We start from the raw sequence: 20,743 nt of genomic DNA, 5'->3' as shown, positions 1-20,743 counted from the left end.
CAGTTATTTCTCAGGCCTTTGCTCCGTTTTCTGCTTGTACCTGGAAAGATCTCACCACCTTATGCCAGTTTTCACGGCAATAGAAAATTAACTTGGCATCTCCATAAAGCGTGTCAGCATTTGGGAAGCGTTAAGTTAACTTCCTGGTAGCTTTGGTTCAAATAAATCACATTTGAGCAGCGGAAACGGCTCACTGTATGCGTTTTACTTCAGACTGAACACCAAGCAACTTAAAAAAAAAAAATTAAGGATAATTTTTCTTTTTTAATTACTGGAAAAAAGAGGATAATTGAGCAACAGCTCAGCCCCTTTTCACCTTAGCTAGGGGAAAATGCTTTTGACGAGATGTCTGGTTCAGAAGTGGCTTTACACAAAGAGTATGACCGTTGAGGTGGTTCTGGAAAAACTGACTCCAGGCAAAGTCCTCTCCTAGTTTATCTTCCACAAACTCTGAATTTGGCTTCACGTCACAATCCTCACAAGGCTACAGTTATCCTGTTGCCTGTGCATGTTTTCCTTCCTGTGCATGTTCTTGTAGACAGCCCTCTGAATACCCAGGTTCTTTAGCATTAATCTTTGGTGGCGTACCCTTCCTGTGAAACATTTCATTGACTGTCCGCTAAAAAAAAACAACTGTCAAGTCAGCGGTCTCGTGTCGACCATAACGCATTTCTGGATTGAATCTTTGTTGGCATTGCGCAATAAAAATTGATTTTTTTTTTTTTTTTTAAAAACACTGAAAATATCACGTTGGACAAATGATGAATGAGCGAATGTGCCTTTCACTTTCTTTTAACTAAATTGTCACTTTTTGTGATGATTCTTTAGACGCAACTGTAAGGTCTTCTTTCTTGGAGGATGTTTCAGATTTCCACAAATATGCTGAACTGACGCTCTGCGGTCATATTAATATGTAATTAACATGCATCATGTAATTAACAGGCCCTAGGTTCCATGACACGAGGTTTCCAGGAGAGTTTGCCACTCATGGAGGATCTCACCCTGGTTTTCCATGTGGGGAATATGAGGAACCCGCATATGGAGGCTACATGTCAGGACCAGCTTTCCCTGACAGCAGCATGGCTCCAGCTCCGTATGCAAACAGTATCGGTCCTGGACAAGATGGATATGGAAGAAGTGAACCGATGGTTGAAAGCTCAAACACAGCATATACCAATGAGTACCAGGAAAACTCAGTGGACAGACCGATAAGCAAGCCAGTGGACCGACCCGGATTATTGGGAGCTGCTCCACAGAGTAGCAACATGCCTGCGGTGCTGAAACACTTGGTGCGAATCTTCAGTTGTTTTCCTTAAATCAGACTAGATGGATGCGCTTTGACTTTTTTTTTTTTTTTTGTCTTCAGGAATCTTTCCAAATAGAGAATGAGAACGATGCACAGCTTGTTTTGAAAGTGACACAAAGGCTAACAGATGTACTGATGGAGTACAGGCTGAGGACCATTCCTGCGGTACGGAGCCCATTAATCTTATGCTTTGATGAACCTTTAAGCTGAATTTTAACTTGGCTACATTCTTCTGTTGCTTTTACCTCCACAGGCATCGACTTTTTGCAACCCGTCCTTGAACTTTTCTAACACTCCACCAAGGTTGCAAAATGACCGATATTCAAGTAATCACTCTGGTACAGAACAACAGCATTGCTAGGCAGACTTGATTATAAATGGAGATTCATAGAACGTCACAGCTTTAATTTACATTCACCTCAATCTGTTTGGATTATATTTTGTAGGTTCATCCAGATATCCTGACCCTCCGCAGAAATACTTCAACTGATTGTCAGAAGATGGCGCCTCACTCCTCTTCTCCGTCTCTCACCGATGCAAAAGTCCAGTTTTTTTCCCCGTGTATATTGATTTTGGGTAGCTTATTTTTTCCTCCATTCTTCTTTCCACTTCCTCAGAGCAAGGGAAGTTTTACATAACAGAATGTTTAAGTTGATTTATATCACCATTGTGTTTTTTCAGATGTAATAAAGAACTTGATGTAACTGCAATAATTCACAGGTAGCATTTAATCCCACGCTTTAGTCTCTTATCAAGTGACATTTCCTCTCCGTCTGTCAAATGCCTTAGCATTATGTTGTACACAACCCCCATAGCTGTTTGTTCACACAGCTGTGGGTTACTTCCTCTTCTTCCTTTCATGTGGCTGTTTTTCACCATTGTTTTTGGTTTATCTAACTTATCTCTCAAGCGGATCCACATTGTGTTGAAACTTAGTTATCCATTCTCTTTAACACTGAAAAAAATCATTGAACCTAAACAAACTGATCTTTCCTCAAAAGCCATATAAAAAATTTATTTAGCCATGCAGGATAAAGGTAGACAAAAATATCGAACATGTTTGTACACAAATCCAAGGCATCTTCTTTTCATCGCAGTAGTATCCAACACTTGGGAATGTCTTCCATTAATTATTAGAACATTACTGCAGACTGTGTAGTATATATGAAGAGAACGATAACATAGGGAGATCTTGAAATAAAATCCTTGGAGCAAACTAGAAACCTCTGCAGTCAAGCGCAGCTGAAGCCGATGGTCAGGCAAAACATTCCTCAGGTGTTCATCAAAATTTTCTTCATTTGCTTCTCATTTATGGGGGTGAGAATCACTTTTGATCCCAGGAACTCTTCGCCGTGCAACCTCTGAGCCTGCGTGACCTGCTGTTCGGATTCAAACTTGACCACAGCCTCACCCGAGCCATAGCCCTCACTGTCATGTATTAAAATTATATCATCCAAACTCAGACTGAATTTACAGAACAGGCTCCTGATTTGACTTTTCTTGACAGTTGCAGGCATGTTCCTAATAAAAATGTACCGCTGACCCGTCTCGTTTAGACTTTCCCTCTGTGGCGCGTTTGTCTGCACTGGCTCCGACTTCCTGAAGCTGCGTTGTAACCTTGGATCAGTCCTTTGGTTTCTGGGGTGGTTTTTGGCGATTATTTTCCACATGAGCTCCTTGGAGATTGATTTAACCTCAATGGCACCAGAGCCACCATGGCAGCCAGAGAGATTAATGGCGTAGTCAAAGTCCTCGGTACAGTTAAAACTCAGAAAAGCTGTGTCAGTGATATTGCTTGTTTCGTCAAGCAGATGAAGCACATTTTTGTGCGGTAGGTTTGGGCATCTGAACAGCTCTTTTATGTCAGTCTTGGTCATGTTTTTTGGCAGGTTTCTGACCATGACCGTGTACTCCGAGGGTCTTGATGAAGCATTGGGTTCCGCATCGAGTTTTGGGTTTTTTAATGGTTTAAACTGAACTTGATCAGATGTCCTCTTAAGGGAAGTAACAGATCTTCTCTCGTAGTGTGCCTTTTCTGTTGGAGATCTTTCATGTTTCCACTTTGACCTGTCATCAAAAGCCTTACTACATTCCTGAAGAGCTCTCAGCCACAGTTTTTCATCTGCTCCACGTACTTCCACATGAACGGAGCCCAGCAACTGTTGGTTGAAGCCAAGAGCATCAGATGCATTTTGCATATCTGCAAACTTCACAAGGCAGCCACGACTGATTCCCAGTTCGACGTTGACTATAACGTCTTCTACACGCAATCCTTTGAAGAACTTGCAAATGTCTTCTTTAGTAATTGAAGCTGGCAGCCCAAATAGCCGGGCGTAGCCTGGCCTCAAGTCCAATGTATGTTCTGGATTTCTGACCGCTTCAGAGGAAGTTGTGCTGTCAACGTGGGGAAACTCAAACATTGGCACCATGGTTTGAGTTGATTGGAGTCTTTTAAGGACAGTACAAACCCCAAGTAAAAAAGAATCGGCATCTAATGGTTGTGCATTCGAAGCCGGCATGTTTGTTGGACTCAGCTGAAAATGTTGTGCATTAGAAGCTGGCAGATCAGCAGGATCAGGATCAAGTGGAAATGCAGCTGAAGATGAAATTGAAGTACTATCACCATGCAGCCTAGATTTGGGCTTCACCTTTATCTTATTAACATCATGCAACCTAGATTTGGGCTTCATTGTCATGTTAGCATGTGGCCTGGATTTCTGCTTCATTGTAGTCATGTTGTCTTCATGTAATCTGGATTTGGGCTTCAATATATTAATGTCACGAGGTCCAGATTTGGGCTTCACCTTAGCCATGTAAACATCATGCGAGCTGGATTTGGACTTGACATCGCCATTTTTATCCTTATGTCGCCTTGACATTTCATTTTCAGCTGAACGTGGATGGGGTTTTCTTACGGTGAGCGAAGTTTTCTTGCCATTTAAGGACTCCTCGAGTTTCCACTCTATCTCTTCCATGCTGCTGATGTGCAGGGTCACCATGGAGCCTTTGAGTAAATTCCCACTGCGCAGCAAGGCAGCCTGTGCATCACTTACAGTGGTAAATGAAATGAAAGCCTCGCCGAGATGTCCTCCCATAATGTAAACTCCTCCATCAGGTATGTCCAGGGACTGAAAGAAGGTCCGTATATCTTCAGTGCCTGCCTTCACGTCCAGGCCTTCCAGTCTGAGGATCGTACTCATTCTTTCCGTCCTTTGTCCCTGCAGGCTGGGTGTTGTCTGTAAATTTAGAAGGCTCTGGTGAAAAAGTTGAGAACACAAGTGTTATTTTTGAAGCATTAACATGAGGGAAAGACGCCACAGGAAACACAAAGTTAAGGGCGGGAATATCTAGGAGAGAGAGAAAAAAATAGTTACACAACCATGACGTGTATATTAATACTTACATAGCTTGCCTACGTGTCCTAGGATTTTAAAGGGTTTAAGAGATGAAATCCAGTTTCAACTTATCCATAACAACTTTGTGAGCCCTGCCAGCTCTTCTTCGCTCATCTCTCCCTCGGACTGATCATCAGCCCGGGGGTTTCCTCCCTTTTATTTACTCTGAGGTGCCGTGTAACCCATCACTGCCTTCTAGCGGATGGAGTGTGAACTACACTAAATACAGATTACAATATCATGAAAAAGTTAAACTAATATATGTAGATTCATCACACACAAAGTGAAATATTTCAAACCCTTGTATCTTGTAAGTTTGATGATTATGGCTTAAAAAGTACCCACAATTTAATGTTTCAGAATTTATAATGTTACACAAGATCACTGTAAAATGGTATTTTAAACAGAAATGCCTGAAAAGTATATATTAATTTCCATTTCCATGCACAAAATAGTTGATGAAACCTCCTTTTGCATGAATTATCCATAATTCATGCAAATGAATGCATATGACAATTTGCAATTGATTTGTTTTAAGGGCCTGGAGCCAGAGCCTTAGGGCACAGGTGTCAAACTCAAGGCGTGGGGGGCAAATCCAGCCCACCATAGCCTTTATGACACTACTCTATAGGGACCACATAAAAATAACTTTCAAAAAACAGCTGTGTGCTTGAATGTTATTTTATCAATCAAATCAAACCAGTTTTTATATGTATTCTGCTAAATTACATAAATGTGAAAATATGTTCAATATTATTTAACTTTAAGAAGTATTCCTCAAATGCAGAGACAGCTATGTATCAGGCTGATGCAACCGTAAAACAGGTTTTGTCAATACATTCATGCATACATACATATATTCATGGTTGAAGATGAGCTTGACACCCCTGCCCTAGGATGTTGTACACTGGCATAACACAACCTGTGAAAGCCTAATAAAGTGTGTCGAACTCAAGCACCCAGATACTTTATTGCTTGTTAAGTTTAGCAGGTACAGGACACAAAAAAAAAAAGCTGATTCCCTAAAGCTGATGCTGCGAGAACTTTAGGTGCACTAAAATGGTTGTAAATTCCAGTCATCCAAAAAAAAAAAAAAAAAAAAAAAACCCCCCATCTGGGGAAAAGGATACCCACAATCCATAGACCTTGTCTATGTGACCAGCAATTTTGAGAATAATGCAAATTAATTTGCTCAACCCTGGTGACCTCAGGTTGACCTCTCTCCCGTCTTGAAGCTGAGCCTCTAACTGTTACAAAACTCTGCGGTCTTTCACAATCCGTTCCCTTTTCTGGGGAAATAGCCTAGAGTATTTCCTCATCTCGTTCCTTGCAGCAGAATAACGCATGAAGTACTGTAAGATGTCCTGATAAATTACTGTGTCAACTCTGGAACAACTTCTGCCCTCTTCACTCAGACTCTAGGGCCCTAAAGAGGTTCTGCAGTAAAGGTGCCAGGGCGCCAAACAGGCCAAGACCACCCCTGCTTGTAAATCCTATATTTGTTGCTGCTGCATGTTTTTCCTACTACATCTTTTCCTTCCACAGAACTTTCTATGCAATACATTTTTCACATTCTAATTTTCTGACACTGAATTGTGTGGTTTTCATCATCAGTGAGCCATAATCACCAGAATTACAAAAAAAAAAGGATTTAACTCTGTATCATGAATCTATACGAGTTTCACTATCTGAAATATTGACAAAAATATTTAATTTGAACAATATTCTAATTTTTTAATTACTTGTATTTTATAACACTAAGTATTACCCTATTATTACTAACCATAAGTATTGTCTCACTCATGGGTTATATACAGTGTTGGACATTGATATTGATATGCTGCGGATTTTAAAAATGTTCTCCTTACAAAAAAGAGGTCTGTAATTTTCATTGTAGGTACAACTCAACTGTAGTCAGAATCTTTACAAAAAAATCACATTGTATGATTTCTAAATAAATAATTAGCTTTTAAAAAAAATTTTTTTTTACATGAAATAAGTATTTGATACAATAGAAAAATAGAACAATGTTTTGTACAGAAACTTTTTACATTTACAAGGTTAACAACCCTGTTGTTTACCCTGGTCAACAGCTATTTTCTGTAGTTCTTCAACAACCAGGTCCGACACATTGCAGCAGGGATTTTGGTTCACTTTTAAATCTAAAAAAGAAAATTTCACAATACATGGCCATCCATCTTCATCCTGCAATAGTAACTTTTGAGATTGTGGGCCCATCTCTCTTCAGGTCACTGATCAGGTCCTCCTGTGTACTTCTGGGTTGATTCCTCACCTTTTTCACAATCCTTGATACGCCAAGATCTTGCAAGAAGTCTCAGTCCGATGGAGATTTCCTAATAATTTCCTTCTTACCAAGCGGTTTGCTTTCGGTGTAGCCCACCCCAGTCTTTGACACCAATTTTGTCCCTGGTGTCAGGCCCAGGTGTCTATTATACAAGTAAGGAGTACAAACAGGTGCAATTAATAGAGGTGATGAGTGGAGGACAGCAGGGCAGGTGATCAAATACTGATTTCATGCAATACAATTGAAATTAATTATTTGAAAATTACACAATGTGATTTTCTGGACTTTTCAAATCCTGTCTCTTACAATTGAGGTTTGTAATATTTACAAACCTCTCCAGTCTTTGTAAGGAAATCGGCGTTGTATTAAATACTTATTTTCCCCGAACTATTCAGAAATCTACTTAGTTGTCTTGATTTTGTAAGGTATCAAATTAAGCTTGAAGATTCTTCTTATGAATTGTTTTCATTAATTCTCAAACTCACAACCTTAATAATTCATGTTCTTCTGTCTTTGTGCTTTTGCATAATCACTCTATAAAAGGAAATGAACGATGCATAGCTGTATTTCCGGCAGAAAGTCCCTATGACTCGTGACCTAAAAAAAGACTGAATATTTTTCACTAAAATAGTCATTTTACTTCCTTGCATCTTAGAATTATTCAAATAGTTTTTCAGCTGAGTTTGTTTTGATAAGCTTCCAATAAAAAGGATTTATTCTAAATGTATTTTTCACCGTTCAACTTAGATAACGGACCCCAATTATTGCTTGAGAATGCATGTAATCCTTACAAACCAAACAAGCCGAGTCTAATCTGAAAGAATTATTTATTACAAAATTGTAAGATTACAAAATTATGTTATGCGTTAGCGCTGAGAGCACAATAAGAAGAGAAATACATTTTTCACAACTTCCTCTTTTAGTCTTGAAACTGAGTAGTCTAAAACTTTCGCGTCAATCCAAATCTTATTTTTATAATCTTACCAAAGGGTTTTGGAAAAACTTTTGGTCTGTCACTATTTCCGGAATATTCAATAGCAGATATTTTCTTGATTGAGCACCAGGTTTCTGCTTACCTTATTTCGGAGTGTGAGAGCCCATAAAAAATGACTCCAGATTGCAGCAATTCAACCACTAATCATCTGGAAGTCGGTATGTAACAAAACGGTAAAAATCATCCCACATCACCGTTCTCTTCATGTGAACCTTTGAAGAAACGTCTTCCGGTCTTTGTTGTTTAAAATACTTTCTCGTGCAATGCTGCTGTTTTATCCTCTTAAACACTATCCACACCTCATTATAATTATAAACTCCCGCTCTTTTAAAAAAAAAATCACCCTAACTCATTATTTTAAAAGCTAGAAGTCCGTCGAAGTTGTTGAGGAAACGTTTGGGAACCGACAGAGCTGCCGGATGCTCACTGTTCGGTGTGCTGAGCCAAATGATTCGGATCTCTATAAAGACCCTGAAGTCCCATCACCAGCAGAGTGAAGGATTGTGGGTAAAAAGGAGGACCGTTGTTTACCATGGCGACGGGAACGCTACTGTTTATTAGCAGACACAGAGTTCTCCCATATTTTTCACTTTTGTTATATATATATCTAATTGACTGCCAGCAGTTTATCATTCCGTTTAAAGCGCCTTCAGATTGCGGCGTAGACGAATTCTTCGACATATCAAGTTTGTCGTGCTCCAGATGTGGTTCAAATCAGCGCAAGAGCTCTACAGGTCGGTTTTTATCATCGTAATACACATCTTAAGCTGATTTCGGGCTGTGATACCAACCTACAATAAGAAATATTTTACTATTTATACTTGAATGTAGAGTAATTTGAAATGTATGTTAGCGTGTGTCATCTAATAATCAGAGAGCCACTTATGTGAAGCTAAGTGCTGTTAGCTTCCTATTGTTTCATGTTTTGAGGGGAAGTAAAACATCGAATAAATGTTTTAATACTATTAAGGGTAAATATTTTAACAGCAGACGCAGCAGTATCTGCCTGTGTTAGACAATGTGTAAAGGTTTATAGTGCTATGTCATTGGAATAAAATTAATAGTTTTTTGGGTTTTTTTAAGTTTTGCATATGCTTTTCATTTTAATCTTATTTGTCCGTCCATATTTACTAAAGGTTGAAAGATTTTAGGTTCCAAGGATCTTGATGATGATTCATGTAATTCTACAATTAGTTACTGTAAATTTTATTTTTGTTTGTTTGCATGATATAAGAGGAAGGTCTTAAGTGGGGGGCTTTGGTGTATCTTTACAAAAAATATTTAAAAAGTGAACACAGTTAATTTGCTCCGAAAATGAACTGTGAATGAATGAGTCATCTTATTGAATCTGTTGGACATATACAGTGCACTTTCAAGGTTTTCCCCTGTCTGTTCATCTGTTCCATTTAGCTGCACACCTGAGTCAACACACACACACACACACACACACACACACACGTTTGTATCACATTCCTGCAAACTCTCATGTCCAGAGGCTGGCCTGCTCCAAGTATTAACATGTTGCCAGTTAGGCTGCAGTGTGTGTTTAAGTCCAGCCTATTGTTTAGAGCATACATGCCCAAGAAGAAAAATATCTGTTGAACTCTGATTACTTTGTTCTTCCTATTAGCATTGTATGAAAGCATCCATCGCTGTACAACTTTATATGTGGTCAAAAATAAATTAGACCTTGGCTTCTGACATCTAAAGATTGACTCCAGTTCCTTTCCTAGGGCTGCCAATAAAAGAAAAAAAGTGATAAAGTTAATAATCTTAAAGCAGTTTCAGGCCATAAGGGTCTCTCTGGTGTGTTCTGGAGGAGAGTATTTGGTCAAACTGGGTCAGTTTTTCACTGATATGCACTTTTTTTTCTACAAGTGCTGGAAGAAAAGAGTTAAAAACTCTTATACTGCCAAAAGAAGTGAGATCATTCCTCACTTCCACGCATAAAATTACAACACTGAGTAAATGAATAGGCTGGAAGGCTTAGAGGAAAAAAGCATGTATGATTTTTGATTGCAAATATTAAATTTATCTTGTTTTCTTTTCCAGACATGTGCCTGCATTAAATAAAAGCTATGATCATGATGACTATAATGAAAGTGATAAATGATTCCTTAGTTATACAATCACAGGTGCCAATTATTGAGAAGATGCAGTTAAATGAGTTGTGATTTTGATGATACTCTTGAAAACAATATAAAAATGGTGCGAGTGTGTAATCACTAATGTAACAGGGTGTATAATAATCTGCTGCTGAGACATCAAGTGCTGAAACAGGGTGGTGCTCCTCTTAGCTAAGAGAAGGTAACTGTGAAGGAGGCTTATGGGAAAAAGAGGAACTGTCAGCAGATGGTCTCTGGTTCAAGAGATAACAAGCAAAGGGAAAGTGACTCATCATTTTGTCATTTTTCAGAATGGCCGTCATGGCTACAGATGAACTTGACTGACGTTTCCCCCACCCCCAACTCTGCAATACGCATTTCAAAATATAACAATGCATACATTTTTAACAGATGTTTAAGTTGTGCTGTACTCCTACTATCTTGTTAATTATTCTGCACTGATCCTACTTTTTTTTATTAATGTTAAATGTATGGTTTTTGATTTTAGTAAATATTGCGTCAGTTGCCATAAATTTCTATTTTCCTCGTTCCTTTTGTTCTCATCTGTTCTTTCATCACTCGGTCAAGCCTTTTGCTCTCTCAAGTTTTCTTCCTCCAAAGAGATGCAGGAACAACTCATCTCAATGACATCTTTTATTCATCTTTTCTTTTTCTTTTCTTTTGATGAATCTCATCTGCAGCATGTGAAAGCAACACGAGTGGTCACATGACTAGGCTGGAAACCTACAAACAGAAGAAATATTAGTTACAGATAACACTGAGTTCATTTTAACTTTAGTTTCTCAAGTAGTGATTCCATAATTTACTTGTAAGTTGACAGTGAATGAATGAATAAGCTATATTCCAAACACATGACAAACTTTGCATCAAACAATAAATCTGTTTTGGTCTTCCGAATCCAATCTGAATCATGTAAGCTGTGATTAATGTCCATTTCCTACCTGTGCTGTCTTTGAGGAAGCTTTCAGTTGAGGTTCTTTGTCTGAAGAGAGGTCATTGTGTGAGCACAGGTGTGCCAGGTTACCTTATAGACTTGGCTGCTGAGCTTGAGCAGTGGAAGGGATGGGAGCGCTTGATTCTTTGTGAGGTGTGTGCCAGTTGGGTGGAGATGGTGAATACATTCAAAAGTGTAGGATGTGCGGATTTAACTTGACACTCTGACCTTTGGCATTTTTAGCGGTGTCATTTGTGAACATCTGGAATTTGGAATTAGCCAACAATTATTGCACACCAATCAGTTCTTTGCAATGGTAATATTGCACACACTGATATTGCCATTACCACTTAGTCGTAACATATTGTCATCTTCCTTTGTTTTGCAGGACTGAGCTGCATTTGCCAGACTGGCTACAGAACCTTAAATGTCTTCAATGATAAAATATCCATTTCTTGCGAGCAGTGTCCTACAGACAGGCCCGTATGTTCAATTTTTCTTTGATATCTTCTTGCTTCAGTGATATGAAAGTCCTGCAGCTGTGTCATAATACAGATTTATCATCTATTCTCAATAGAAGACTGACTTTTTGGTGACTTGCTGTGTTTATGTACAGGCGGTAACACAGGATGGATTTGGGTGTATTCGCTGTCCACGCAGCCTCAGTACTGACGGAAAATGTCAGTGCCAATCAGGCTATATCCTGGGTGAGTTATTTACTTTTTAGTTTGATTTGCAATAGTAATAGGAATAAAAAGGGAGTTGATTGTTATATGTTCTAAGGACAGGAGTTCATGTTTGTTATTCTAGTGGAAAGGGATATCAATGGAAATCCTTTGAATGATGCCAGATGTGAAGCGTGCAACAACAACAGCCCTGCTTTGTCTGTGTCAAACATCAACGGAGACAGGTAAATGACCTGATTTATCTAGTCTGGAGCACTTTAATGCACTTTAATACAGTGAATCCCACTGCATCTTTTGCCCTGCTGAATAAATCCCCCTGCTGGCAACATGCTGTCTCTAAAGGATCTCCAGTTTTTCTTAAAATGTCTCGTGAAAACTTTTGAGTATGTTTGACTTCAAAGTAATGAGGTGGAAAAGGAATATGCTGCAACACGACAAAAAATTCAAAATGTGCTTTTAAGGCTCTGTATAATAACCATTTAATCGTGGGATTTGCGTACCTCATGGCTAAATTATCTGTACATGTTCAAATTGTCTTTCAGGTGTGAGAGATGTACGTCTACCTTCACTAACACCTCCTGTGTGTGTCCGGCTCCTAATGTTCAAGTGAGTTCAGTCGTGTGTCTCTCTCTTTACATATTCAAACAACTCGTCTCGTGTTCAGCTGTCAGAAGGAAATGTGTCATTAGTTTGCTTTGCTTTTTTCCAGGAAGGAGGGTTGTGTTTCCCTTCAAGAATCCTTTCCACTAATCCGAATCCCAGTGTCAACTATGCTCAGTTGGTAGGAATCCTCGGCTCTTGGTTTCTCAGTTGTTGTTACATTTTGCACATTATTATCCACTCTGATTCGTTTTTGTCTTCTGTATTAGAAATTCAGCATTCAGTCGGCCTGGTTTGTGGAAAATCTCTACTCCTCCACAGCGGCATGCCTCGTAATGAAAAAACACACTTATATTTTTTTTTAACAAAGATTCAAACAATGACTGTGGAGATGAAGCATTAGCTCCTCTGCATAAACATCTGGTGTTCTCCTTGCAGACCTACTCCAACCTGACAGCCTGCCAGGCTCTTGGCAACATGTGTGTGTTGAACATGCACTCCTTCGCCAGTTCCTCTACTGATGCTTGTGGTCTTTTTAACACCGTTTACAGATCAAAAGCTGCTCTGAGCTCAGTTCAAGAAATTGCTTATTGGTAATCCTGTTTGATTTTTTTTTTTTTTTATGTTTCAGTTTTAGCATGTTCATAAATTTCAAACAGATTTTTTTTTTGAGTCTGAGCGCAGAGCAGACACCAGCAGCTTTGATTGTTTCTTCTCTAGGAGAGTTAATCTCCCGTGGCTTTTCTACGGAGACGAACCCGGGCTGGCTAGTCGCGTGCTTCAAACAGATCCTGTTCCCACCGTCTTCAGCTTCAGAGGAAGAAATCAGGCAAAACATGTTGACATTAAACAAGAAGAAAATAAAGGAAACGCATTAATAGCATGTCTTGTGCATACAGGTATTTTTAAAATATCTTTAAATATATATTTTTTTTCTTCAGAACACCAACATCCAGCTGCTTGCTGCTGTCTATAACGTCAGGGGGGAGTTCCTGAGGTGGGAGCAGGTCGGAGGAAGCAACCTGCAGGTAAGACTTTAAGTTGCTAGTGATCAAGACACTTAGGCTGCAGGCAAATAAGATTTGTGACTCAGATAATCTCTTTTAACACAGACTTCTGCACTGCTGAGAAAATAATCAGATCAGATGTGTGTGTCCAGACCATAGGATGTTTTTTCACTGGAACCTTTTTTTTTTTTTGTAAAAGTGCCATGACAAATTATTGTTACATAGTTGAATCCCTCATGAAAACGTTTATGCAAATACAAATTTAAATGTGCTGTATGCGTATTTTCATTTCATACCTGAAATTACCTCTGCAAGTCTTTCAGGTGTGTTCCCATGACGTTTGCACGTCTGCCTGTTATTTTTGGAAAAATAATTTGCGCTCAACCAGACTGGAATGAGAGAATCTGTCAGCATCGTCACCGCAGCATTATCCTATCTCATCAATAGAACAGTGCTTTGTGGGTGACAAAAAACTTGTACATTGGTCTCATCTAATAGGAGATATTTGCTTTGTTTACTATTAGCAAAGTGCAAACAGGAATTCTTGCAGCTCTCTTTCAATATCAGCTTTCATCTTGTCATTGGACATCAAGAGTGGTGAAGATTTGCAAATCGCACAATGAACTATTGTCCTATCAACAGACTCTCCCTTACTCTCACAATGCTGTTTGTTCGCTAATGTTTTCTAACAAACATCTGAGGTCTTCACTGAACAGCTTTTTCTCCTAAAGCCAGCTGGTTACAGTGAATTTTATTTATGGGTTTTAGAGTGAAATGTTCCTGGAAACAAACGCTCACTACATGTTCAGTTCTCGAAGACCGTGTTCCATGAACCACATTGTCTCAGTCTGTCATGAATTGGATAAAATAAATTGAATTTTTGACAAAATGTGCAAAAGTTTAAAGAGCATCGGTACTGACCACATGTAATTTGAACAGCTTGTGAAGACTTCACAAACCTTCAACAATTCTTCCTTCCTTCTCCTGTAGCTTTGTCCAGGATTAGCCGCCAAGCAGGCAGCAGCCTTCAGCTTTGGAACCGCTTACCAAGAAAGTGTGAGTGCCTTCAACTTAATTTACTTTAATGACAACAAACCTATATTCTGTGAAAAGTTGCTTTGGTTCTAAGCAGTTTTTGGACGTGTTTTGGTGTACGTTCAGTGTGACCTTTCAGTGGCGGATCTGCTGGATTCCCATCCCGAACCGTTGTTCTACGACATTTACATGGACCTGGGAGGAGGAGAGAGCAGAAAACTTCTCCCCCTGCCAACGCTGGTCGAAAACCAACAGTACAACGGAGGATTCATCAATCAGGGTGAGATTTCATTAATTAAAGCATACAACTTCATTCTAAATGAATGTTTGGGTAATTTCAATATATGTTTCTATGTTTTTATGCAGATAGTATGAGAAACTGGTATCTGACTCGCCGAATGTTTCTTGTGGACACTTTGAGTGGAAGAGAGAAGAGCATAACATCCTCGCCTAAAGTCATTCGTGTTGCCACCAGTGTCAAAATAAGGTAATATTTAATGTTGTCGTGGTTAAGATGGAAATAAAAATGGAGAAATGTGCAATGCACTGACGTGTTTCAAACCTCCGGTAGGTTTCAACTCGTTCCTCGAAATCAGGAGGGGCTCATTTTCCCCCCTCTGATGACTTTGACTTACACAGATGTTCTCATCACGGACATCGATACTCAAACTGTGCCTGTGAGTACATTGCTGTGTTGTAAAAAAAAAAAAAAAATCCATTATACCTTTTTTTGCGCCTCAGGCTGATTGCCTCTGGAATGCTGCAGTAATTTATCACAATATACTATTTTTTAGCTGTACTTGTATCACTATGCCAGCTAAGCCGGGCTGCAACGGTTCTTTTGAACATGTACAAAGTTTGATGGCAAGAGCAACAAATTTAAATAGCACACACGTTTACCAGAGCCAGGCTTCACTCAGATGTCACAGTAATGAGCCTCGGTCTGCTTTGATAAAGATTCACTCGCTTTCAAATGCTAAATGTTGGAGTGGCTTCAACTGCTGGGCAATCTAGCGTATTTTCTGGTTCATTACCCAGACAGTTTTTGAATAAAAATCAAACAGTTGTAGAAAAATTTAATTACCAAGCACTGTTAGGTTAAAATCACTCAGTCAGGGTTGTTAATGCTGTGCACTTTATATGAGAGTCTACAAGGCCAGACACTCATAAACAGGTCAGACTGAAAGCTCTATCAGAAAGAGTCAGCGTGTTTTTTTTTTTTATACCAAACACAGGAGAGACAGTCTGCCTCCTGCTCCAGCAAAACAACATCTAACCTTGGGTGTGCAGCACAAGCGGGCTTATTTGGGAAAAGTTCATAAGCATTAAAATAAAAACATCAGATTAATAATGATGGTCACTGATAGGTCCTCTCACCATATCTGCAGTGTACAGAAGTCAGATACATATTCAAAAACTTGACATGTCTTAATGTCTTAAAACGCAGGTTTTGTTTCTTTACTTTTAAGCCGCTGTAAGACACATTTTTCAATGTTTCACCATTTACCACAATGAAAAGGACTTTAGTTCAAAAAGCCCTTTAGCTTGATCTTGATCCACATAATTAATGGACTAACTTCAAGCATTGAACCTGAACTCTGTTTACGTTAGGCTAAAGTTTATAGTTTTTGGGGTCACAGATATGTAAGTCTGGTGTCTTGTTGTCCTTTTCAGAAATTAACCTAAAACCAAAAATAATGACAGGAAAGCATGAACATTATAGAAATTCTACAAAAACATAAAAAAAACAGGCCAAAATGTCGTCTTTTGATGCCGACTGTGTTCTCATGGCACCACATTTTAACTGACTGTAAAAATACTTACATGCTCCGCCGAGTGTTGAGGTCATGACCCTGTTACGTTTTCATTTTGTGGGTCAGAAGCTGGAAAGTTTGACAACTGCTGCTCTAATGTGTGTGTTTTGTAGATAACCTTCGCTATGGATTATGAGATGGATCAGACAGAGGCTCGTACAAAGACAGATGTGAGTATAAGTTTGGCTGAAACCATGACAACGAATCTGCATATGTGACTGAATAATAGTCACCCTTGGGTCACACAGACTGCCCTGGGCATCTTGGGCGGGCTGGCCGTGCTCTACTCGCTCCTGAAGACAGTCAGCTGGAAGAGGAGGATTGCTTCGCCCATCATTGATCTGGAGGTACATCGGCGTCTGTTGAATCGCTGTAAAGATGTCCTCCATGTGTTCACGTGTTTCTGGTCTCTGTGTTCTCCAGACGATGCTGAAGTTTCTGTTGTTTTACTCCGGTGACCTGGCCAACGTTTTCTTTATCGTCACGGTGGGAACTGGCCTTTACTGGCTCATTTTTTATAAGGTGGGTCATAAGAAATGTTTATATTTTTTGTTATTCATGCAGTTTCGATCCCATTTGTGCTGTTGTGTTCTTCTCTGTCAATAGTTTCAGCAGTCTGTTTTTGACATTGATTTCTGCAAATTTAACTTCCACTCTTTGCATGATCTTTCATCCTTCTTGCTTTCCATTTCTGCATTCTTTAGACACTAAAGGCAAGTTATTTTTTTACTCTGTTCTTTCATGACCACCTTTGTTTGTGAAACAGATTCAACTCTGGTCGTTTTTGCAGCTTTTATCAGACAAACTGCCTCTGTGTGTCTATAGGCTCAGCAGTTTGTATCTGTGCTGCTTCCACTCCCTTCTCAAGAGGAGCAGTTTGTGACGTACATTGGTTGTGCCTTCGCTCTCAAGGTCAGATCACTCTGTAATCTGTAATACAATCTTTAGTAGTTTCCAGGTTATTTGTATTTTCATTCTGCCATCCAGTGTCTGTTTTTTCAGGATTCATATTTAAATCCTAAGTTTAAAAGGGGGATATGTCTTTTAAACACATTTATCATATGGTATACATGATATAAAAGTGTCATGTTTTGTGCATTTGCATCCAGGCTGTCCAGTTTCTACACAAGCTGTATATGCAGGTGTCAGTCGATATATTTCTTATAGACTGGGAGAGACCACGAAGCAAAGGGAACAGGACAGTGCAAGGTACCAGCACAGTTACTCTGTTCTCACTACTTTAAGCTAGTTATTCAGTATTTTTCTTCTGTTGAGCTTTTTCCCTGTTGTTTCAGCTCACGGGGACAGTAAACGTGACCCCTCCCCGGTCAGCATCTGGAGGACTTACTTTGTGGCAAACGAGTGGAACAAGCTGCAGACCATTCGCAAGATCAGCCCAACCTTTCAGACCATGGCTGTGCTCTTCTTTCTGGAAGTACGTCTCACCCTGCATGTTCTGGTTGAAGCATTTCTGACAGTACATGTCTGTTTTCCTTAACACTATTACGCCATCTTGTGTTAAGGTGCTGAATTTCTCCAACCTAGCTTTGAGAGACCCTTGGTCAACGTTACAGCGCTCCCCAGAGGCGTACACCCCTCCTTACAGCCTGATTCTGCGCTACGGCCTTGCCGCCACACTTTGGCTCTGCATTGCCCTGCTGCAGGTAAACGGCCACCATTTTATTACTAATTATGGAGGTCTTTTGTTTCAGCTGCAATAACCGACAGTTGAATGTGCTTGCAGGTGATATTCTTCACTGTATTTTACGAACACTTTGTGAAGGACAAAATTCGTCAGTTTGTGGATCTCTGCTCTGTCAGCAATGTAAGCAGTAGCTCCTGTGTCTTTGTTTGTTTGTTTTTTTTTCTTCCAATCAGTAATAATTTCCATCAAAGGGCTTCCTCTGTTATTCTGCGTAGATCTCTGTGCTGCTGTTCTCCAATCGTTGTTTTGGTTACTACATCCATGGGCGCTCAGTGCATGGACACGCAGACACAAACATGGAGGAAATGAGCAATAACCTGAAGAGAGAACGTGTATGTACAACAGCAGTGAACCTTGTCGTCTTTCATTTTAATTTGCAGTGCTTTGTAGAAGTCCCACATTTCAAATGAAGTCGCTTCCAAGAAGCCAGGTCTTCTTGGGATCCTTCAAACTGTTATCGGACAGCATTATGCACTTCAGACTGTTTAAGATATTAAAGATAATATGGTTACTTAGAATCAAACAATAAAGACCTGTGGAAGTATTAGTACCCCTCTAACATTTTTAAGTTTTGCCGCTCAAGGACTACAAAATTAAATAATGTGTCAATGTGAAGTAGATGACAAAGGAACCGTTTGGTTTTCAGCTATTTTATTAGCAAATGCAAATCTGAAAAATGTGGATTTACATTTGTATTCGACCTCATCTACGTTTACATGCCTTAATGAAATCTGAAGTGATATAATTAGTAAATATATTATAAATTTAATCTCTGTATAAATGCAGCTCTACTGTGAAGGCATCTTATCGTTTACAGAACATTGGTGAACAGTCGTAAACATGAAGACCCAGACTTGCTACTTCGTGATGGTCTTCCACATTAATCCCTAATTAAACAGAAATGTGTGATTATCATATCACAAAATATGAAAAAAAAAAAAGAGGGTTGAACACTTATGGCTGCTGCTGTATTTCTCTTCTTGCTCCTGTAGGAGTCGCTGTGCGGTCAGCGAGGTTTGGTCCCCAACTCTGACATTCAGACCTTTCAGGTGGCGATCACCAACCGTCTGAGGCAGCAGTACGAAAGAATACAAGATTCTCTTAGCAGGGTATGTGATCACCTCTGTCGCCCTTATTCTTTGATATAAAATAAAAACTAAAAATCTTTGACCGGTTTTACTCCAGAAGAACAGGCCGTCACGGTTGATGGATGCATCTACAGCCAACCTGTCAGATCTACAGTTCAGAGCGTACAACACCATGAACCACTTCCTGGGATCCATTATTGACCATGTTAGTACAAACATCCAGAAAGTAGCTCAGTCTGTGAGAATGCTGCCTTGGATCACATCTAATCTGATTCCGTTGTTTGTTTTGTGGCTACTGCGAGTTTTATTTGCTGCAAATCTTTGTTTTCTCATCCTGGATTGTTGACTTAGGGCCATCCTGACATGGACTACATGGTGAAGGAAAAGCTGATGTTGGAGCGAGTCATTGGGATGGAGTTTATGGAGCCGGCTGATAAAAGCTACTTTTACAGTGGTAAAAAATTCACCTTTTACTGTTTGTTTGCAGACCTTTGGATGTGTGAATTTATAATATACCACTGCTCTCCTCTCTACAGATGAGGCCCACTCCTTCAGTAATGTCCTTTTTTATGGAAATGAGGCCACGCTGCTGATCTTTGACATTTTATTCTTCTGTGTTGTTGACCTTGGATCTCAGAACTTTGTGCTAGCAGCTGTGCTCACATACCTACAGCAAATGGTCAGTGTTTATGTATTTGTAGTGTGTCATCTTCACCAAAGTGAAAATGTACATTAAACCAAAATGTGTTTGTTGCAGATATTCCGCTTCATCCGTAACACTCTTGGGAGAAGGAACCTTGCCAACAAAACACTGGTGGATCAGAGGTTTCTGATATAGACCTCAGGGTCTGCTTTCGGTGGCAAGGATGTTTACTGCTCGCTTGTTCTGTTCTCGTTAAAAGAATCTGTTCACTGCTGAATTTAACGCAAATGTTGTCTTTTTGGAAATATTTGTATGCTTTTATATTAATTAAATTGTTTTATATGAAATCTGACTGGAGTTTTGTTTTTATGGTAAAGTTCTTTCTTCCTTCCTTACTTCTTTGTCTCTTTCTTTAGTTAATTGTTTCTTTCTTGTTTTAATTTTTTTTAGTTCTTTACATAACAAGGATAAAAACATTTAAATATAATTTTTATTTTACATCAATAGACATTTATAGGACATAATAAAATATTGCTGTGAAAGCCAAATATGTAGTATCTTTTACTGTTTTTTATGACTTTTTTCTCTCCTTTCTATTTATTTTATTTTGTAGCATTAAAATATAGAAATAAATAAAATAATTTCAATTAAACTATTTCCTAATGTTATCTTAAAGATACTTGCAGTAATTTAAATGTTCTACTGTTTGTTTGCATTGTGATTTATTCATACATTTGTATTACCTGTACCTCTGTCAATCAAATCTATAAACTCAAACATTTTACTATGCTTTGCTGAGTATGCCAAAATTAATTTATCTTACAAACATTTTGTAATACAAATATTTTAAATTAAGTGTTTTTAAAAGCGAGAAATGTGACGCATTTTACTAAATGTAGCAACTCAGATCATTCGGGGTTAATTTCTATTACAAATTTATTCTGATTTGGTTCCAGGATTCAAAGTTAGTCACGTCACTGAAAAAAAATACTGAAATTTCTCTGAAAAACATTTTTTGTAATATTAAATGTAGGTTTTTCGTGAGCTATAAGTCATTATCAACCCAACTTAAAAACTTGAGATATGTCACTGTCTGTAATGCATC

At 39.0% G+C, this 20,743-nt stretch overlaps 3 protein-coding genes across 6 annotated transcripts in view; 2 read left to right on the top strand and 1 right to left on the bottom strand.

Moving 5' to 3' along the window:
* LOC106945926 (uncharacterized) overlaps window positions 1-2,017 on the top strand; it is a 14,700-nt gene extending 12,683 nt beyond the window's left edge. For all 3 annotated transcript variants that reach the window (XM_015029941.1, XM_015029956.1, XM_015029949.1), the window contains exons 9-12: window positions 943-1,289; window positions 1,367-1,471; window positions 1,560-1,644; window positions 1,753-2,017. In XM_015029941.1, the coding sequence (XP_014885427.1) occupies window positions 943-1,289; window positions 1,367-1,471; window positions 1,560-1,644; window positions 1,753-1,796 (581 nt within the window). In that variant the 3' untranslated portion in view covers window positions 1,797-2,017. The remainder of the gene's footprint in view (window positions 1-942; window positions 1,290-1,366; window positions 1,472-1,559; window positions 1,645-1,752) is intronic.
* Window positions 2,018-2,300: 283 nt separating this feature from the next.
* rbm12ba (RNA binding motif protein 12Ba) lies at window positions 2,301-8,418 on the bottom strand. 2 transcript variants are annotated; one of them, XM_015029904.1, is made up of 2 exons: window positions 8,083-8,418; window positions 2,301-4,560 (listed from the first exon to the last, which is right to left on the bottom strand). In XM_015029904.1, exon 2 carries the CDS (start codon window positions 4,504-4,506, stop codon window positions 2,578-2,580), a length of 1,929 nt encoding a protein of 642 aa, XP_014885390.1. In that variant the 5' UTR covers window positions 4,507-4,560; window positions 8,083-8,418; the 3' UTR covers window positions 2,301-2,577. The 2 variants fall into 2 exon arrangements, with proteins under 2 accessions (XP_014885390.1, XP_014885384.1); XM_015029898.1 differs by lacking the exon at window positions 8,083-8,418 and adding an exon at window positions 4,710-4,919.
* A 78-nt stretch (window positions 8,419-8,496) lies between these two features.
* On the top strand, window positions 8,497-19,990 carry tmem67 (transmembrane protein 67). The gene is made up of 28 exons (XM_015029841.1): window positions 8,497-8,734; window positions 11,449-11,543; window positions 11,677-11,767; window positions 11,871-11,970; window positions 12,289-12,352; window positions 12,456-12,527; window positions 12,616-12,678; window positions 12,785-12,939; window positions 13,067-13,175; window positions 13,288-13,374; window positions 14,344-14,409; window positions 14,515-14,668; window positions 14,755-14,875; window positions 14,960-15,065; window positions 16,316-16,372; window positions 16,451-16,549; window positions 16,626-16,724; window positions 17,028-17,114; window positions 17,312-17,411; window positions 17,498-17,637; window positions 17,726-17,866; window positions 17,947-18,027; window positions 18,123-18,239; window positions 18,900-19,016; window positions 19,093-19,200; window positions 19,347-19,449; window positions 19,532-19,674; window positions 19,753-19,990. Exons 1-28 carry the CDS (start codon window positions 8,533-8,535, stop codon window positions 19,831-19,833), a joined length of 2,958 nt encoding a protein of 985 aa, XP_014885327.1. The 5' UTR covers window positions 8,497-8,532; the 3' UTR covers window positions 19,834-19,990.
* Window positions 19,991-20,743: the final 753 nt, after the last annotated feature.

This window comes from Poecilia latipinna, unplaced genomic scaffold (genome assembly GCF_001443285.1).
Source record: "Poecilia latipinna isolate Pla-1442-1.1 unplaced genomic scaffold, P_latipinna-1.0 Scaffold11, whole genome shotgun sequence".
Taxonomy (NCBI): Eukaryota; Metazoa; Chordata; class Actinopteri; order Cyprinodontiformes; family Poeciliidae; genus Poecilia; species Poecilia latipinna.
Note: the sequence above shows the minus strand (reverse complement) of the source record. Positions and strands in the feature narration are given on the sequence as shown.

Bases quoted from the DNA above. Each gene is read 5' to 3' on its own strand.
- tmem67 (XM_015029841.1), top strand. From the start codon at position 8,533: ATGGCGACGGGAACGCTACTGTTTATTAGCAGACACAGAGTTCTCCCA. The intron at 13,176-13,287 runs GCAAAACATGTT...TTTTTTCTTCAG, and splicing joins GCTTCAGAGGAAGAAATCAG to AACACCAACATCCAGCTGCT. The intron at 14,410-14,514 runs GTGAGTGCCTTC...GTGTACGTTCAG, and splicing joins GAACCGCTTACCAAGAAAGT to TGTGACCTTTCAGTGGCGGA.
- rbm12ba (XM_015029904.1), bottom strand. From the start codon at position 4,506: ATGAGTACGATCCTCAGACTGGAAGGCCTGGACGTGAAGGCAGGCACT.